Here is an 18166-nt window from a genome sequence, read left to right as displayed (position 1 = left end):
TCATATCTCTTACTGGTTTACCATGAGCTTGCTGGGTAATCTGTAACTTAAAGAGGAACTGTTGCGAAAATCTTAAAATTTAAACCACATACATTATGAAGTATGTTTCTTCCAGAGTAAAATGAGCCATAAATGACTTTTCTTCTATGTTCCTGTCACTTACAGTAGGTAGTAGAAATCTGACATTACCGACAGGTTTTGGGTTACTCCATCTCTTCATGGGGGATTCTCAGCATGGCTGTTATTCTTTATAAAGACATTCCCTGAAAAAGATTTATACAATGATTGCTGGCCAGCCTCCCTGCTCGCTGCACACTTTTTTTGGCAGTTGGACGGAGCAACTGCCATTCACTAAGTGCTTTTAAAAATAAAGAACCCACTATGAGAACATGGGCTAGTCCAAAATCTGTCGGTAATGTCAGATTTCTACTACGTACTTCTTATTTGTATATGTTAACAGGTATCTTAAATTTTAAGCTTTCCGCCACAGAGGTCCTTTAAAGGACACTTGGAGTGAGAAGAATATGGAGGCTGCCATATTTATTTCCTTTTAAACAATACCAATTGCCTGGCAGTCCTGCTGATCTGTTTGACTACAATAGTGTCTGAATCACACCTGAAACAAGCATGCAGCTAATCTTGTCAGATCTGACAGTAACGTCAGAAACACCTGATCTGCTGCATGCTTGCTTAGGGTCTATGGCTAAATGCATTTGAGTCATAGGATTGGCAGGACAGTTAGGCAACTGGTATTACTGAAAAAGAAATAAATATGGCAGCCTCCATCTAACTCTTACTTCAAGGGAACCTAATCTGAGAAGGAAATGGATTTATCCTTTTAAAATAATACCAGTTGCCTGACTCTCCTGCTGATCCTGTGTCTCTAATACTTTAGCCACAGCCACTGAACAGGCATACAGATCAGGTGCTCTGACTGAAGTCAGACTAGATGCTTGTTTCAGGTGGTGATTCAGACACTACTTCAGCCAAAGAGATCAGCAGGACTGCCAGGCAACTGGTATTGTTTAAAAGGAAACACCCATATCCCTCTCTGTTTAGGTTCCCTTTCAGTTGCCTTTTCAATATCAGCCCTTAATAGCTCCCTGTTTACATTGCAGTCACTTCGTATTTCTAAGTCATTTATTTTCTGTACTAAGCATGATATGTTTCTTTGTAGCTCTACAATCTTGTCAAGAAAATTCACTTTTACATCTTGAAGGAAGACTAACAGTGAGTATGCATCCTGAAGTGATTCACCACAGCAGGCAGGCCTCTTTTTTCCATCTCGTGGGGACTCTAGAAATTGGATCTCCTGAGATCCTAGCTCTGCATACCTGCTGCAGTCATCACCGCAGAGACCAAGGGGTCTGACGCATACTTTTATCTCTCAGGAACTCTGGTGGTGTGGCCTCTGTGTACCATGGCTGCAGTCATTACTAGGGACTTCCTCTATCCCTGCTGGATTTCTCTGCACGTCTGTCGCCTCTGCATAACCGCCACTGGCATTACTAGAGCGCACTCTGCACCTCCTGCTGTATGTTTTTATATGACATGCTGTGGACACAAAAGGGGCGAAAAACCAGGGGCGTAACAATAGATCCTGCAATGGATGCATCTGCAGGGGGGCCCAGGAGCCACAGGAGGCCCTGTCATGAGAGACTGGTGGCAAGGAGAGAAAAAAACATTCTGCTCTCTGCACAACTGTTCTAATAACTGCATCTGCTCAGCCATTGATAAGGAATCATACAAAGTTTTGCAGACAAAGATTTGTAGACCGTCCCTATTCAGCGTTCAGCAGGGTCTTGTGTACAGGGCTGCTGTACCCCCAGCCTTTCTACCCTTGCCCAAGTGCTATGTCCTCTAGTGATGCTTAAGGAGTCTGGGCACAGAAAGTAAGCACTTTCTGCTCTCTGCACAATTGTTCTAATGACTAGTGGGGGTGGGGTTTGGCGGGAGGGGGCCCCATTCAAAGTTTCGCAGGGGGCCCAGTGATTTCTAGTTACGCCCCTGGCGGAAACAAAAGATTTTGACCCTCCTATGTACCTTACACTAAAATTAGCTTTTGCATAGCCTAACCTCTACCACCACCTCTGTCTCACTCTAGCCAACTGATACCGTCTTTGTCCAATAGCTCAATTCTAAAGCATTTTCCTTGCCATAAACCTGTTCTGTACCAGATGCCTACTACTAACTCTGTTGTTTTGTTTCAACCTAAACTTAAAATTTGCAATGATCCCTAAAATTAATGTATCCCTTATGCCAGCATCTATTGTAAGTTCCCTGACCTTCCTATATTACAGATAGGGTGGGATTCATGATAGTTGGTCATACCAAGTCCAACAGAAATTAGGTGCTTTTGAGGAATTATCTTCTAAAGTTTGGTAAAAACAGAGGATCATCACTAGAGCTCATCATTTATGATTATTTGTCTCTACAGTTATTAACCAGCCTTCAAGATTTACCAAGATCAGATGAATGGCACAATACTTATTTTGGCTCATTGCTATAGTATTTCTCCACAGAAGGAGGCCTCCTGGTCCTCTAGCTCCTACCCTTCACAATAAAAATAAATGAGCTAAGCAAGCATATTTATACGGTTATTGCTAGACAGATAGAGCAACTGTAGTTGGTTGATTGCACAACAACCAACGATTTAACTGTCCAAAGTTATAGTTCCACAAAGAAAACAGTGTGTATTATCTAGTTGATCTGTTTTTCCATGCGTCTACAGAAAATTGTCAACCATGGGTGATGGTGAAATGGCCGTGTTCGGGCCGGCAGCTCCTTTCCTCCGGAAGTCAGAAAAAGAAAGGATTGAGGCCCAGAATCGCCCCTTTGATGCCAAAACAGCCTACTTTGTGATTGACCCAAAGGTGATGTATGTGAAAGGAACCATCACCGCAAGAGAGGGTGGAAAGGTTACAGTAAAGAAAGAAGACAACACTGTAAGTTTACACTTGAAACATTGCCCTGAACAGTTACAGTGCAGTACCAGTAAGGCTGAGAACCTTTATATGCACTTTTTATATGTTCTCCTTCTCCACTTGCAATATTGAGTTAGCATACTGGGGAATTTTAAGTTTTGGATTTTTGCACTTGTGGTCCTTTAAGCCATTTTGCTGTTTTCCCACCACAGACTGTAACAGTAAAGGAAGATGAAGTTTTCGCCATGAACCCACCAAAGTACGACAAGATTGAAGACATGGCCATGATGACCCACTTGAACGAACCAGCCGTCTTGTATAATCTCAAAGAGCGTTATGCAGCCTGGATGATCTACGTAAGTTGGACTTCGCTCTAGTCTTTCTTAGATTGTAAACATCCTAAGGGTGGAACTCTATTCCAAGATACACCAAGCATTTAGCAGCAGTTCCTACTCTGGCAGTCACAGCTCTGAATTTGATAATACAGAACTGTTTTGTAAGCAACTAATCTGTCAGCCTTCAGTATATTTAGAATTGGTAAAATCAGAGGCCCCCAGGAGAATTTTTATGGAGCACCTGATCCAAAACAAGGATTGAGCACCATGGACATGAGCAGATTGGGCAATGCACAATACATTTGTATGGATGGAAAAGGAGATGTTTAGCTTCCTGAATCCTGTTTGCCCAGCTGTGCAGGCAGGTTAAAGTCAATTGTTTGTTGTCAAGTGGATAAAAGGGTGAGTATGTATTTGTGTGTGTGTGTGTGTGTGTGTGTGTGTGTGTGTGTGTGGGGGGGGGGGTCAGTACTTTAAGCCAGGGGGCCCAAGAAGCATTGTAGCTGGAGGGGGAGGCCTTAACTGGTTAAGGTTCCAGGACGTAGATTCTATGACCTAATTAGTCCTCTTGTGTGTTCTAGGATGTAGAATCTACGTCCTGCATTAAATCCCACTGTCTGCCGCCGCTCATGCACAGTCACGGGAATGGTCCTGTGAAGGATTGTTGCTGTTAGCTAGCTAGTTAGCTTAAAGTGACATGGGCACAATAAAATAAAAAAGTATTTTTTTAATTCCCCATTTTCCCAATTTGTAACCCTATCTTAGCCTATTAACCTATTATTAACCCCTGCAATACCTGTCCCTGTTTATAAACATTTAATGACTGCCGCCAGTAGCGATCGGATGCAATCGCTAGGGCGAAAGTTTCAGGCCCCAATGCTCTACAGATGTAACGCTCTGCCTTTGCCTAGTGATGCATCTGTACAGCTCTATGCCCCCTGAGGTGTTTCCCAAGCGAACGCATTCGATCGTCACAGACGCGCAGACTGGGGACAACGGTCCGCCACATGCTCAGCTAGAAGTAAAATGTGGCATATGGGGTATTATTTTAATCGGGAAGGGCCAAATAATTTGTTTGTAAATGTTTTATAACTGTGGAACGTGTGATGTGAAAATTAGGAAGTGTGAAAAAGAAAAAATGTTTGTTTTCTGCATTTACGCCTAATTTTCCATAAATGGATTATAAAACAAAATAGTTTTGGGAGAAAATATTACCTGAAGAAAGCCTAGATTGTACTGAAAAAAAAACAAGATATGTATCACTAAGATGGCATAGATAATTAAAAAGTTACTGCTGTATCAAAACGACACAGCTAAAGTGTCAAAAATGTCAGGAACTTTAAGGTGTAAAAACCGTGGAACGCAAAACTGTGACCAAGGATTGAACGTCATCCCAGTCAGTAGCTGATACACCCCTTCCCATGAGAAATGTTTTTCTTTTCTTAAACAGATCATCAGGGGGCTCTGTATGGCTGATATTGTGTTGAAACCCCCCAGGACCATGGTGCTGAGATTACACTGTGGGAGCCTTGTTGCATTGTGGGAAGTAACAGCTGTTTCCAACCGCCAAAACAACAAGCAGCCGCTACTTCCACTGATATCACCCGCCAGCAGTAGTGTTGTCACCATATGATAAATGTCAGAATGAAAATCAGGGAGAGGAAAGATTTGACAATGGGCAAACACTGACTAACTCATTTATACATAATTATTGTTACAATTAAGCGCTTTTGTTCATTACGTTATTTTCACTGGAGTTCCTCTTTAAAGGAGTGGTCCAAAGAGGAAACAAAAAAGAAATCCACTTACCTCGGGCTTCCTCCAGCCCACGGCAACCGAACCGTGCCCTCGCCGCAGCTCCGTTGGCTCCCGGGTCCCTCCGGTGAAGAGGCCGACCTCGCAAGGCCGACCTGGCTTCTTCCTCCATCTTGCTGCGTTTCACGGTACGGCTCACTGAGTCGCATGGACGTCATCCGGGCTGTTCTGTGCCTGCGCAGTACAGTCCAGATGACGTCAGAGCGACTCTGAGGGCCCTTTTCCACCTGCAATCGCTAGCGTTCATGCTGAACGCTAGCGATTGCTGAATCGCAAAACCGGCGATTCCCCCGACGTTTGCGGCCGCGATTTTGCTATGCTATGCACTGCATAGCAAAATCGCGGCAATTATCGCTCCGCCGCGCGTTCACGTTCCCGACAAAAGCGAATCGCGGTAGTGGAAATGACCTACCGCGATTCCTATGTTAAAAAGCAAACCGTAGCGATTGTAAAATCGCTAGCGGTTTGCGGTTTTGCGATTCAGCCAGCGCAAACGCGCTGGTGGAAAAGGGCCCTAAGAGCTGCTCGCACAGGCGCAGTAGGAATCATGCACCAGAGGGGACCCAGGACCACCAGCGGTGATCGGAGCTGCGGCGAGGGCACGGAACAGTGGCAGGGGCTGGAGAAAGCCCCAGGTAAGTGGATTTTTTTATTTTTAACAGCTTGGATGTGTCCTATAAGATTTACTTTATGTGGGTTCCTAAAAATATATAATGCAACTCTCCCCTGTTCCAGGACCAATAAATATTTTAGCTCTTAGTAGATGTTGAAGCGTGAGGGTCAGAACTTCCATAGAGGTAAGCTGGGCAATTGCCCAGGTCCTCACCGCTCATGCTACATAGGGATTGCAAAGGTCAGAACAGTTTTACAGTCAGTACATTATTGAATTGTAAAAGGCCCCAGATTCACTTTTTGACCAAGGCCCTATTTTACTTAAAACCATCTTCGTGGAGAGGTATATCTATCTGGGACTCTAATGCATTCCTTAATTTCCACCACTGCCCACCCCCTATTGGGTTTTTATTGAATTCAGTCTGTGTTCTTCAATGTTTTGTTTCTTCCAAAAGTACAATATTTAGATATTGATAGTGAACAGTGGAAGCCTGGGGCTGAAATGCTAGTGCACTTTCTCTTACAGACCTACTCTGGCTTGTTCTGTGTCACCGTCAACCCCTACAAGTGGCTGCCAGTGTACAACCCTGAGGTGGTGGCTGGCTACAGAGGCAAGAAGCGTCAGGAAGCCCCACCACACATCTTCTCCATCTCTGACAACGCCTATCAGTTCATGTTGACTGGTGAGTCCTGCCAAATAGCGGCAGATGAATACAGAATGTCATGTTCAATTTGTTGATCTGTGTATGACATCAACACATTATATTAAGTTTGCAACTCGGCCTGCTGTAGACTTTGAGGGGAAAGGTACAGTAGCCCGAGTTACAGGTGTAGAAGGACAAACATATTGGAAAATCCAAGCAACAAGCTAAGTAGTTTTTCGATAGCTATAAATAAATTAAGTCTTAAGTAGCGTTCAATGAGAACTTAATGAAGTCTTATTGCATACCTCCCAACTTTTTGAGATAAGGAAGAGAGACACTTAAGCCCCGTGTCAGCCACACCCTTAATTACGACCCCCCCCCCCTTTAATTTCTACCATATGGCAATGGGTAATATGATTGAATATCAGTCATTTTTACTGATATTTTACTATAAATAAATATAACCCTATTCCCACTTGAACCCTCCCTTTTTATCGATGCCTAACCCTAAGCGACCCCCCCCCCCCCGACACACACACACACACACACAATATCCGTTAATATTTGCCCAGCATTCACTGCTAAAATTCCCGTCTGCCGATATTTACGCCGCCTTAGTAAAAAATGTATTGGGTGCCAAAAAAACCACTGGGTGCCTTTATATGGCCAATCAACCTTGTGGTCTATGGGGCCCCCGATTTACCACAGAACGGCTGGCGCTCAAATTACCCGCTTTCCTCCACGCTCCTAAAAGCAAAGCCAGTCACCTTAATTTAAAATCTCAGCATTTTTCGAGTCAGACCAAGGCAACACAGCCCTAAAATGCGACATTTTGTTGCCTAGCGATGTTATGTTATAGGATTATCTGTTTGTCTGAAAACAGAATTTAAAGGTGCAAGATTTTTTGAATAAATGACGAATCGCTTTATCCAGAGAACTGATACAAATTATGTATTCTTTCTTACCTCAAGATCGCGAGAACCAGTCCATCCTGATCACGTGAGTTACTCCTATTACTACACTACACTTTTGTTGCAAAACTGCCATGAAGGTGGAATGTTGGCCGCACAAAATAAAATTTGTTCCATCTTGTTTAGTAGCTGACTTGGGCAGGAGACACACTTGTCTTTCAGTTTTCTGTGCGTGTGTTTCTGCACATCACGGGCTCGGTTCACTAAAGCGTGATTGTGAAACGTGCACGTGATCGCGCCCAAACCTTTCCTTATCACGCAAAGTAACGCTGTGCGCGGGCAAAATTTTGCGCATGGAAGATCGCGTGATAACTTCTGTGTCCAGAGAAAACACACATGTTGTTTTACAGCAGCTAATGTAATTGATAGAGAAAATACAAACAATGTGCAGCATTCTAATGTGAACTAGCCCATTGATTAACATTGGTTCTCAGTTTAAATCAGTTTTTCCGTGCAGAAAATGTCCTCAAAAAAAGTCAAGTGTGTCCCCTGCCTACAGTTTCTAAAACTGACGCTATTCAGGGTACAGATTGCCACCATGCAAATTGCCATTGTTACTCATTTTCAACACCTGCACTTATCCAGTGACTGGAAGCTGTTCCTATATCCCTATACATGTTAGGCCCCATTCACACTTGAAAGTGCAAAACGCCTTTTACGGGAGTGATTTTTCCGCAATTTAACGTGAAAAAAATCGCTGGACACTGCATCGATTTTTCCCGCGATCGCGTTTAGCGCTTCTATAGCACTGAAACGCAATCGCCGGGAAATCACCTAAAAATGGTGCAGACTACAAGTTTGCGCTTGCCGATTTGCGTTAATCGCCGGCGATTAACGCAAATTGCCCAAGTAAGAACGGGCCCATAGGGAATTATAGAACTAGCGCTTTAAAAAGTGCTAGCGCTCAAGCGTTTTGCCGACATCGCTGGCAAAACGCTCTAGTGTGAATGGGCGCTAAAAGGAAATATTAAGCAAACAGTAATGTGCCCAGTTACTGGGGATTCTTCCAGCCCCCTGAATCCTTCCTTGTCATTCCGCATCACTCCGTTGCCCCAGTGTCTCCCTCCAGAAGTTAAGCCTCCTTGATCGCGCTTCCGTAACCGGGGTGTTCTGCACGAAGCCCAAGGTAAGTAACTGGGCACATTACTTTGTAGCTTAATATTCCCTGTAAATTCCAGAAAAACAAGTAAACAAGCTGAGATAACTTTATTCCATTAATGCCTCTTCCAGTATCTAATATTTATCTGAGTGGGTCGAAGTTTCCTTAGCAACATAGGTCTTGGTGATAGTGATCTTAAAGTGGAACTACACTTAGAACATCTTCTGTGCTCTAAAAGATTAGCAAAACCATGATAATCGGGAGGAAATTTTTCATTACAATTTATGGAAATCCTAAAAATACCCTGAAGTTTTACTTAGTTTCAACTTATTAGAAGCACTAAAAGGGTTAATCCTGTGACTGGCCAAGAGCTGACGGTCCATAGCTCACACACAGCTCACAGCTGCTGATAAGACACTCTGATCCAGCTAAACAAGCACAAGGCAAAGTCTAGTGAATTTATTCAGCAACCTTGTATGAAATACAGACTTTTCATTGTGTGTTGTGCTAGATTACATTAAATGATTACTGCACCTACGTATTATATTTTTGTGTTCCAAGTGTCTCTTAGGAGAGGTTAGTGACAGGAATATTTTAATGCACTTTGTAAAAAGTAAATGAGCATATACAAGCCTAGCAATAGCAATAAGAAACGGACAAACTTTGAGATGCGCTTTAAACTGGTTTGTCTTCTGCAGTGGAGAATCTGGTGCCGGGAAGACTGTCAACACGAAGCGTGTCATCCAGTACTTTGCAACAATTGCAGCTATTGGAGACAAGAAGAAGGCAGAGCCAACACCAGGAAAGATACAGGTAACCTATTACTTTTCACTATTTCTGCCACCACAGATCTGGCAAATGGGACCCAGGTAGACTTACAGAGAGTCTTAAGCGATTTTAAAAATAAAAAAACAGACAGTCACTTAAGGAGAGGGAAGGCTCTGGGTCCTGTAGAGCAGTAGTTCAGTCGTGGACTGCTCTCTTCCAGTCTTTGGAAGCAACAAAAGAAAAATCCCTGCGCTGCCTTTGATGAATGGTGGAGGAGTGTGGGAGGGTGCTGCTCCATAAACTGGATGGTGCCAGCAATTCTAACAAAAGACAAAAAGAGAAATCCGGAGCACACCGCTGGTGCAATAACTTTTTTACTTCGATTAGACGCGCTGTTAAAAGTTACACTTACAGTGTATCAATGGTGAATGCGCCTATCAGACCTTCCATCTATACTCTCCTGTGTCCCGCGCTTGGCCAGAGCAGCGGGATGCAGTGGAACTGCCGTGAGAGTCGGAGGCGGTGGGCGGAGCCAGGACGCGGGGATGCCATCTGACGTCACAATGTTTCGGCGTAGACCACGCCTTCATCAGGAAGTAAAAAAGTTATTGCACCAGCGGTGCACTCCGGTTTTCTCTTTTAGTCTTTGGAAGCACTCTTGCTTCTGAAGATGGGCCGCCGCATACTGCGCAGGCACGAGTGCCCTCTCTCAAGCACTTTCACGCGCGCAGTACAGACCCATCGGTTTTTGGGAACTCGAGTGCTCCAAAGTCTGTCGAAGTCTCCCTTGGCAGGAGATACAAACGGAGGAGCCTGAGGGGGATTGAGGAAACCAGCAGAAGAACAGGAAGGCTCTTGGACCCAGAGCCTTTCCTCTCCTTAAGAATCTGTTTTTTTATTTTTAAAGTTGCTTCAGACTCACTTTAATGAGTATCTGGAAGTTCTTAAGACCAAAGTAAAAAAAAAAGCAATTGATTCATCTTGTTATTTTCACTACAGTTCCTTTTTAAAGGGAATGTCCTTACCCGGAGCTTCCTCTAGCCCCTGGCAGACATGTCCCACGCCGCAGCTACTCTCTCAGACGCCGGCCTGGGGTCCCCACCCGTGCAGAGGTCGACCTCGCAAAGTCATTCTCTACTGCACCTGTGTGAGCGCCGCTGTCAATCTAGTCAATGTTGTCCAGAGTGTACTGTGCAGGCGCAGAACAACTGGACAATGTGGACTTGTTTGACAGCAGCACTCACACAGATGCAGTAGAGAACAACCTCGCAAGGCCGACCTCTGGCGGGACCCCGAGCTGCGCCTGAGCGAGCTGCGGCAAGGGCACAGGACGGCTGCCAGGGGCTGGAGAAAGCCCCGGGTATGTAGATCCCTTTTTTATGGAGCCTGAACATTTCCTTTAAGATGACACATGATACCCCGCAGTTCCCTCATTTATGCTCTAATTATTGATTTCACTCATTCTAGGGAACTCTGGAGGATCAAATCATCCAGGCCAACCCTCTGCTGGAGGCCTTCGGTAATGCCAAGACCGTGAGGAATGACAACTCATCCCGCTTTGTAAGTTGGGTTAAGTGGATTGTTGACTTAACTGTTTTTTCTTCACTTTTCTGTTTGTTTGTGTTTTTTTTTTAGTTTAATATTCTCTGTTAATTTAGTAGAACTCCTTTTACTACATAAGTGTAAATGCCCCACCACTGACGAATGTTGTTTGGTGTACAGGGTAAATTCATCAGAATCCACTTCGGCACTACAGGAAAGCTGTCCTCCGCTGACATTGAAACATGTAAGTGTTGTGACTCAGAGGAGTCTTTCACTTGAAAGCAGCCACAGCCACGTTTGTGTGCGGTCATTAGTGTGTCTCATATTCTACAAGACCAACTTCCTATTACCAGCACCATCCCATCTTAGAAGCACATATTCCTATTAGTGCCCTTCTTCCTACTGCTCTTTAACAGCATACCTTTCTTCATCAATCCTTCCAGCTTTCCATCTTGCTGGTAACCCTTTCCCTTTAACAAAACATTACACCCTTCACAGCAGTACATTTTATTTCCCTCCGACTGCATTTCCTACCATCATCAGAACATTGTCAAGTTGTAGCTTAGCTTGTACTGCAACTCTAGGTGCCTCTTAATTCTTGAATTAATGCACAAACACACGCTAGATTATAGTCGGCGGAGGTGGCTGATAACTACTGCCTCTTCTGATAATGCGGCATGTGTACAGCAGCCCTCGACCTCTGTCTGGTAAGTGATCCGCCAAGCAGATCAACTTAGCTAAGCAACATCCAACAGCTTTGTGCTCAATGCTCACCACGCCGGCCGCGTGACGTCAAGTCTGTGCCGGTCCATTGCCCCCCCCCCACATTGCAACAGGATGCATCTTCAGCCCTTAGAGTGGCAGTGCATCTGTTCAGCCTCAGCCCAGCAATGTTGCCTAAGGGATTGGGTAGCAATCCTCATCAGGCAACATTAATGTGTACCGGCCTTAAGACAATGTGGGATGATGCTGGCAGATGTTCTTGTTTAGATGTCCAGGTTTGCCACCGTAGAAGTGGTTCTGGTATGAAGCTGCATGATATATCTAACTATGTCATGGCCATGAAATAGTTACTGAAGGTGGGAAGTGATGTGTGGCCTTCACATGTGTTTTTCCGGTTGTAGGTCTGGACTGTATGACAACGTTAACGTCTAACAAAACTACTGACATTAGATTCCCTACTTCACAATTAGACGTTTGTCTCCGGTCCTTACTGGCCAGGTTGCAGTCATGAGTACTGCTTAAATTCCATTAACTTGTATACACATCTCAATTGAAAACAATAAAAATGAAATGTGGCTGTCACATAAAAGGTGAGCTGTTGTGCAATAATATCTTTCAAAATGATGTTACCCTCCTCCCCTCACATGTATCATTGGTTCTCCATTCTCTTAGATCTTCTGGAAAAATCCAGAGTAACATTCCAGCTGTCTGCAGAAAGGAGCTATCACATCTTCTACCAAATCATGTCCAACAAGAGGCCAGAGCTGATCGGTAAGTGGAGCTGTTTATCATTTTCAGTGGAATGGTATTCTTACAAATGCAAGAGCCTCTCTCTGATGAGGGTGCAAGTGGAGATTTGCACCAATGGGTGCTGAAATTCCCTTCTTGAGTCTTCAGTTCTGTCCCCTTCCACTATGGAGTCTAGTGGCGTAGCTAGACATTATGGGGCCCCATAGCAAAACTTTCATGGGGCCATAAAATGTAGGCATTCTTGAGAAATGCCACCTACCTCTACCCTATGCATATGAGTTAACTGGGAGATTTGGGTTCTCATGTGATCTACACTGCATAGGTCACTTAGATAAAATCACAGGGTGGAGGAACACAAGAAAGTAGGTGAATAGATCAAGTACCACCTGGGCCCCCTCTACTCCAGGGACCCATAGCAGCGGCTATGACTATTGCTACGCCCTTGATGGAGTCACAAGAGAATTTTCCAATAAGAAAGTGAAGCTCTCTTTGTGAGTGCCATTGTTGTTGGGGTGAAGTTCAAAACCGAGCTATCATGCGCCAAGCTCTTCTCACTAACTTCCAAGATGGCTCAACCTTCCAGAAGACATACATTTTGTGTAATATACAGACAAAGGGCAATTAGGACTGCCAAAGACATCTTTATAAAAACCGAATTAAATATCCTTGTGTCCGCCAACATAACTGGCTAGGTAAAAAGACCATTCATCAGCATTGCTGATGTGGCGTCTGACGGCTACAGAAGGAGAAATGCCATCCATCATGACTGTGTATGATACATTTTATTACAGCTTTCCTGTTCCTTAATACTGAAGGATTCCCATAAAAGAGATCCTGTCTATCTGGAATTCAAGAGAGCTTCGGCTGTAGGGAAGCAGGAAACTTGGGCTTAAGTTTGAATGCCGCCATAGGCACCCATAGAAATATCTGCAACTAGGTGAAATATGTGCGCCCGATAGGCTGCCCGCAATGCAAAATATGGCAACAAATATTGGGTTTAAACACAACAAAATTACCCCTAAAGACTGAATCTAAAACGTAACTTTTAATAGGTTTTTAAAAACCAATTAAAAGTTAGGTTTTAGATTCAGTCTTTAGGGGTAATTTTGTTGTGTTTAAACTTTAGTTCAGGGTCTGTTATATATAACAAATATTGGGGCAAGGAAGGTAAAAATTAGCTGTGGGGGGTGGTTAAGGTTAGCTGGTGGGGAGGTTAAGGCTAGCAGAGTGGCTAGTTAAGGCTAGCCGTGGGGGGTTGTTTAAGGTTAGCCGTGGGAGGGTAAGGTAAGCATCGGTAGAAGGAGGGTTTAGTGTGAGAATAGGCTTATGTCTAGCTGTAGTAAAATATTATTTATTTATACTCTGAAAGTAGAATTTCGGTAAATTTAAAGATATTCATCAGCTTTTCTGAGTGCCCAAATTTCCTGGCGCCCTTTTTCATATAAGCACCCTGTAGTGGAATCAAATACATTGATACAATGAAGAGATCCCGACAATCAAGATTCACATAGCTCAAAAGACTGCTTGTTACTTAGGAGGTTAAAGGGGGCTATACACTAGGTGACCAACCAACCAATCGACCATCCAATTCGATTATTATAATCGAATTGGATGAAAACTGGTGCTGCCGAGTGCATGCCCGACCGACAAAGCGACCAATTTCGGAACAGAAATTGGCCGCACGATCGATCGCAGATGCTGGAAAATGTCAGGCCATGGTTGGTTGGTCAGGTGCGCGGCGGTACGGCGGCCGATTTTCAAAAGAGCGTTGAGATGACGAAACCCCCGCCACAATATATAAATGTATGCAGTGTGCAGTGCATTTATACATTACCTGTCCGGTGTCAGCCTCCACGCGGTTTCCGTCCATCTCGCCGGGTTCCGCATACACGCCGCGGCGCTCTGACATCACGAAGGTGCATAGCGGCTGACGTCAGACACTATGCACCGCTAGCATGTATGCGGCTGTTACCCGGCGAGATTGATGGACACCGTGCGGAAGCTGCTACAGGACAGGTAATGTATAAATGCACTACATAATTTACATACATTTATACATTTTCGGGGCAGCGGCGGGGCAGACAACGGCGGCTCAGCCGATTCCTGGATGATTTCATGCTGAAATCGGACAAGAATTGGCCTGTAGTGTATGGGCAACTTCGATTAGAGACATATTTATCTCTAATCAGATTCGATTAGAGATAAATTTGTCTCTTGGTCGAATCTGCCCATATTCGTTCTAGTGTATGGGCACTTTTACAAAGGTCCGCCTTCTCTTGTCATCCATAGCCCTGTGTCTTATCTCCAATCTGAGGTATAATTGGCCACTAAAATCCCTGGACTGGATATCATAGGTAATAGAAAAAATGGCATTGAGGAATTGAAAAAAAAGAGTTCTCATCATCAACTACAATCACAAATCCGCCTATCCCTTCACCTTTCACAACCTTTGCTATGATATGATAGAACTCAGGTGTGAAAACCCTTGCCACCTAATTTTTAGCATTAGCAAGTAGGGTTTTAGCATCAGAATTTGTATGTGACTGCATTGGAAAAAAAATGTCAATCAGATATGACAGACCAGCTGCTCTGTGTTTTTGTTTAATGGTGTTTTGTTTTGTTTTAATATTAGTTAGCCGATTCTACATATTTCTGCTGAATATGTTGTTAGGAGCATGTCCTGTACTTGCATTAGTTGCCTCACTAAACACCTTCTCCTTTATCCTTTCAGACATGCTTCTCATTACCACCAACCCTTATGATTTCCCTTTTGTCAGCCAAGGCGAGATTACTGTACCCAGCATGGATGACCAAGAGGAATTAATGGCAACAGACGTAAGTGGTTTGAAGTGACTCTCTAAGACGGGGCTGTCCAGCTCTAGTCCTCGAGGGCCATATCCATGCCATTGTTTAGTATGGACAGGGCTCTACTTGATGAGCCACATGTTTCATGATTTAGTCCCATCAATTCATTTGAGCTGTGCCAAAAATGTGTGAAAACCTCAGCCTTCGAGGACTGGGGTTGGACAGCCCTGATCACCTGACACACCTCTTGATGAATGTAGTTTTATGTCACAATCAGGAGGTATTGCAGACCCTAAAGTGTTGCGCTTGTTTCTAACAGAGTGCCATTGACATCCTGGGTTTCAATTCAGATGAGAAGGTTGGCATTTACAAAATGACTGGCGCTGTGATGCATTATGGTAACATGAAGTTCAAGCAGAAGCAAAGAGAGGAGCAGGCCGAGCCTGACGGCACTGAAGGTGAGGAAATATACTGACAACATAATGTTCACAAAATGAACAGGAAGCACTGTATGCAGAAACCACAATCACTACTGCTTACAATTGGCAGTGTGTATTGGAAGGGCACCAGGCCAGAGTGCATATGTATGGAATCGTCGCCTGGGTCGTTGGGTGCAGGATGATCCAGAGCTCACCCTGCTACCGCTGATATTACAGGCAGCGTTAAATACTATTCCCGCTTCAAGTCGTAGCAACTCGGAGGGAGAAGTAATTTGGGATCCAGCTGTCGCTGGCACCTTAATTACATTTAAAATCCTGCTGTGCCCAGGTTATTACATGTATAAGTGCACACTGAAATGACCTGTCTCGGCCAGAGTGGCTAGGTCTCTGTATCTGTACATCCTAAGTAAAAGTTCCAGTTTACTTTTTTCACGTATTTTGGAGTGGGGCAAACAGATAATTGTACTTTTATGCCTAAGAACAATCTGATGGCGAAGAATGTGGGGCAGACAAATATGGAGCACCGTTTTAACCACTTCACCCTACAGGCTATTTTACCATTACCGCCAAGAGCCATTGTCACCTGTCAGCGCTCCACCCATTCATTTGGTCATAACTTTATCACTGCTTTCACACCTTAATAATCTATGTTGGGGTTTTTTTGCCAAAAATTAGGCTTTTTGTGGGAGATAATTGTTTTTAGTAATTACCTTCTTTTCTATGCATTTTATAGGGAAAAATGAAAAATACACTATTTCTCCAATTCCATCCCCTATAGTTTTAAAACAAACAATGCTACCATAGATAAAACTCACACATTTTATTTACCCTGGCCATCAAAACATTTAAATTATTTCACCCTATCAATAATTACGAGCTCTTGTTTGCTAAAATGACAGTAATATACCCTCATGACATACATATTAAAGAAGCCCCTAGGTAACTATTTATGGGGGTTGGGGGGGGGGCCTAGAAGGGGTTAATAACTATAGTAATTTTTTATTGATTTTTTTATGGCCACAAGATGACTCGCTATACACTATCCTGGGATACCAGGAAGTGTTTGATCATTTTTACTTTCACTTTTATGAATGAACATGCCTCCCGGTTGGAGTCATGTTCATTCATTCACAGGCACTTTGATTGGCTTGGGGAACACATGTTCCCCTTTACCAAACCCCGACATGAACAATAGCAAGAGCATGCACACATGCTGCTTATTGACAGAATGTACTGCTACGTCCTATTTGTGTTAGGCTTAAACCAGACATACCAGTATGTCCTTTTAGAGTTGACAGGTTAATATGTGTACCTGCAAGTGATACTTAGGTGCGCCCATCATCTAAGATACACTGCAGCACTTTGCTTGTTGCTTGCATAGTCAAAATATTTTTTAGAAAATCACATTCATTTTTGTCTTCTCCAGTGGCTGACAAGATTGCCTACCTGATGGGCCTGAACTCAGCTGATCTTCTGAAGGCTTTGTGCTACCCAAGGGTCAAAGTCGGCAATGAATATGTGACCAAAGGTCAAACTGTCCAGCAGGTACTTATGTTATCTCACATTGGGGTATATTCACTAAACTGTGGTCAGCATAATAATGTGTGTAAACCCATAAAGTCTTACGCCTAATGAGTAAAGCGTAATGTATTGCATTATGCTTTACCCATCATGAGGACGCAGTTTTAGACTTTGTGCATAATATTCTTTTTATCGCATTTTATTGAATACACCCTAATATTTGTTGAATTGCTTTTTTAAGGTTAAACTGAAATCAGGCCTAAATAAACGTATATTGTATTCGTTCCTCTAAGGTGAACAACAATGTGGGTGCCTTGGCCAAGTCTGTGTATGAGAAGATGTTCTTGTGGATGGTCATCCGTATCAACCAGCAGCTGGACACCAAGCAGCCAAGACAGCACTTCATTGGTGTCTTGGATATTGCTGGATTTGAGATCTTTGATGTGAGTTATTTAATTTGATAAAGCCCTATTGATACTGGATTTTTTCATCTTTTCTTCAGGTTTGGATTGGGAAGTAACTATTTTTTTGTTCCTCTTGATGATTAGATGAACAGCTTAGAGCAGCTTTGCATCAACTTCACTAATGAGAAACTGCAACAATTCTTCAATCACCACATGTTTGTGCTGGAACAAGAGGAGTACAAGAAGGAAGGAATCGACTGGGAGTTTATTGACTTTGGTATGGACTTGGCTGCCTGCATTGAGCTTATTGAGAAGGTATGGATTCTTGTTTCATTAGATTTACTGAACAATGTTACCACCAGTTTCAAGAAGATAATTGAAATGTTATTGCTTTTGATTAGCCAATGGGCATCTTCTCCATCCTGGAAGAGGAGTGCATGTTCCCCAAGGCAACAGACACATCCTTCAAGAACAAGCTGTATGACCAGCATCTGGGCAAGTCCAACAACTTCCAGAAACCTAAGCCAGCCAAAGGCAAAGCTGAGGCCCACTTCTCCCTGGTCCACTATGCTGGAACTGTGGATTATAACATCGCAGGCTGGCTGGACAAGAACAAGGACCCACTGAATGAGACTGTCATTGGACTCTACCAGAAGTCTTCTGTTAAGCTCTTGTCCTTCCTCTATTCTAGCTATGCTGGTACAGAAGGAGGTAATGTATTGTGGTAGTGTGGTGTGGTATTTCAGACACATATACAAACATATACATGCACACTTATCCTACTTTGTGTTTTATATTCTGCGGGACAGGCAT

The 18166-nt window shown here is 43.6% G+C and overlaps 1 protein-coding gene across 1 annotated transcript in view; it reads left to right on the top strand.

Annotated features, from left to right (window-relative positions):
• The window catches only part of LOC137541034 (uncharacterized), a 117890-nt gene that overhangs the window by 82758 nt on the left and 16966 nt on the right, over positions 1 to 18166 (top strand). The window contains exons 41-54 of the mRNA XM_068262179.1: positions 2732 to 2945; positions 3137 to 3280; positions 6213 to 6369; positions 7302 to 7329; positions 9099 to 9213; positions 10636 to 10728; positions 10891 to 10954; positions 12106 to 12204; positions 14915 to 15018; positions 15308 to 15446; positions 16855 to 16973; positions 17243 to 17392; positions 17498 to 17668; positions 17755 to 18064. Coding sequence (XP_068118280.1) covers positions 2732 to 2945; positions 3137 to 3280; positions 6213 to 6369; positions 7302 to 7329; positions 9099 to 9213; positions 10636 to 10728; positions 10891 to 10954; positions 12106 to 12204; positions 14915 to 15018; positions 15308 to 15446; positions 16855 to 16973; positions 17243 to 17392; positions 17498 to 17668; positions 17755 to 18064 — 1907 coding nt within the window. The remainder of the gene's footprint in view (positions 1 to 2731; positions 2946 to 3136; positions 3281 to 6212; positions 6370 to 7301; positions 7330 to 9098; positions 9214 to 10635; positions 10729 to 10890; positions 10955 to 12105; positions 12205 to 14914; positions 15019 to 15307; positions 15447 to 16854; positions 16974 to 17242; positions 17393 to 17497; positions 17669 to 17754; positions 18065 to 18166) is intronic.

The sequence above is a fragment of the Hyperolius riggenbachi genome, chromosome 12 (assembly GCF_040937935.1).
Source record: "Hyperolius riggenbachi isolate aHypRig1 chromosome 12, aHypRig1.pri, whole genome shotgun sequence".
Lineage (NCBI taxonomy): Eukaryota > Metazoa > Chordata > Amphibia > Anura > Hyperoliidae > Hyperolius > Hyperolius riggenbachi.
This window is presented reverse-complemented; position numbering and strand designations above follow the sequence as displayed.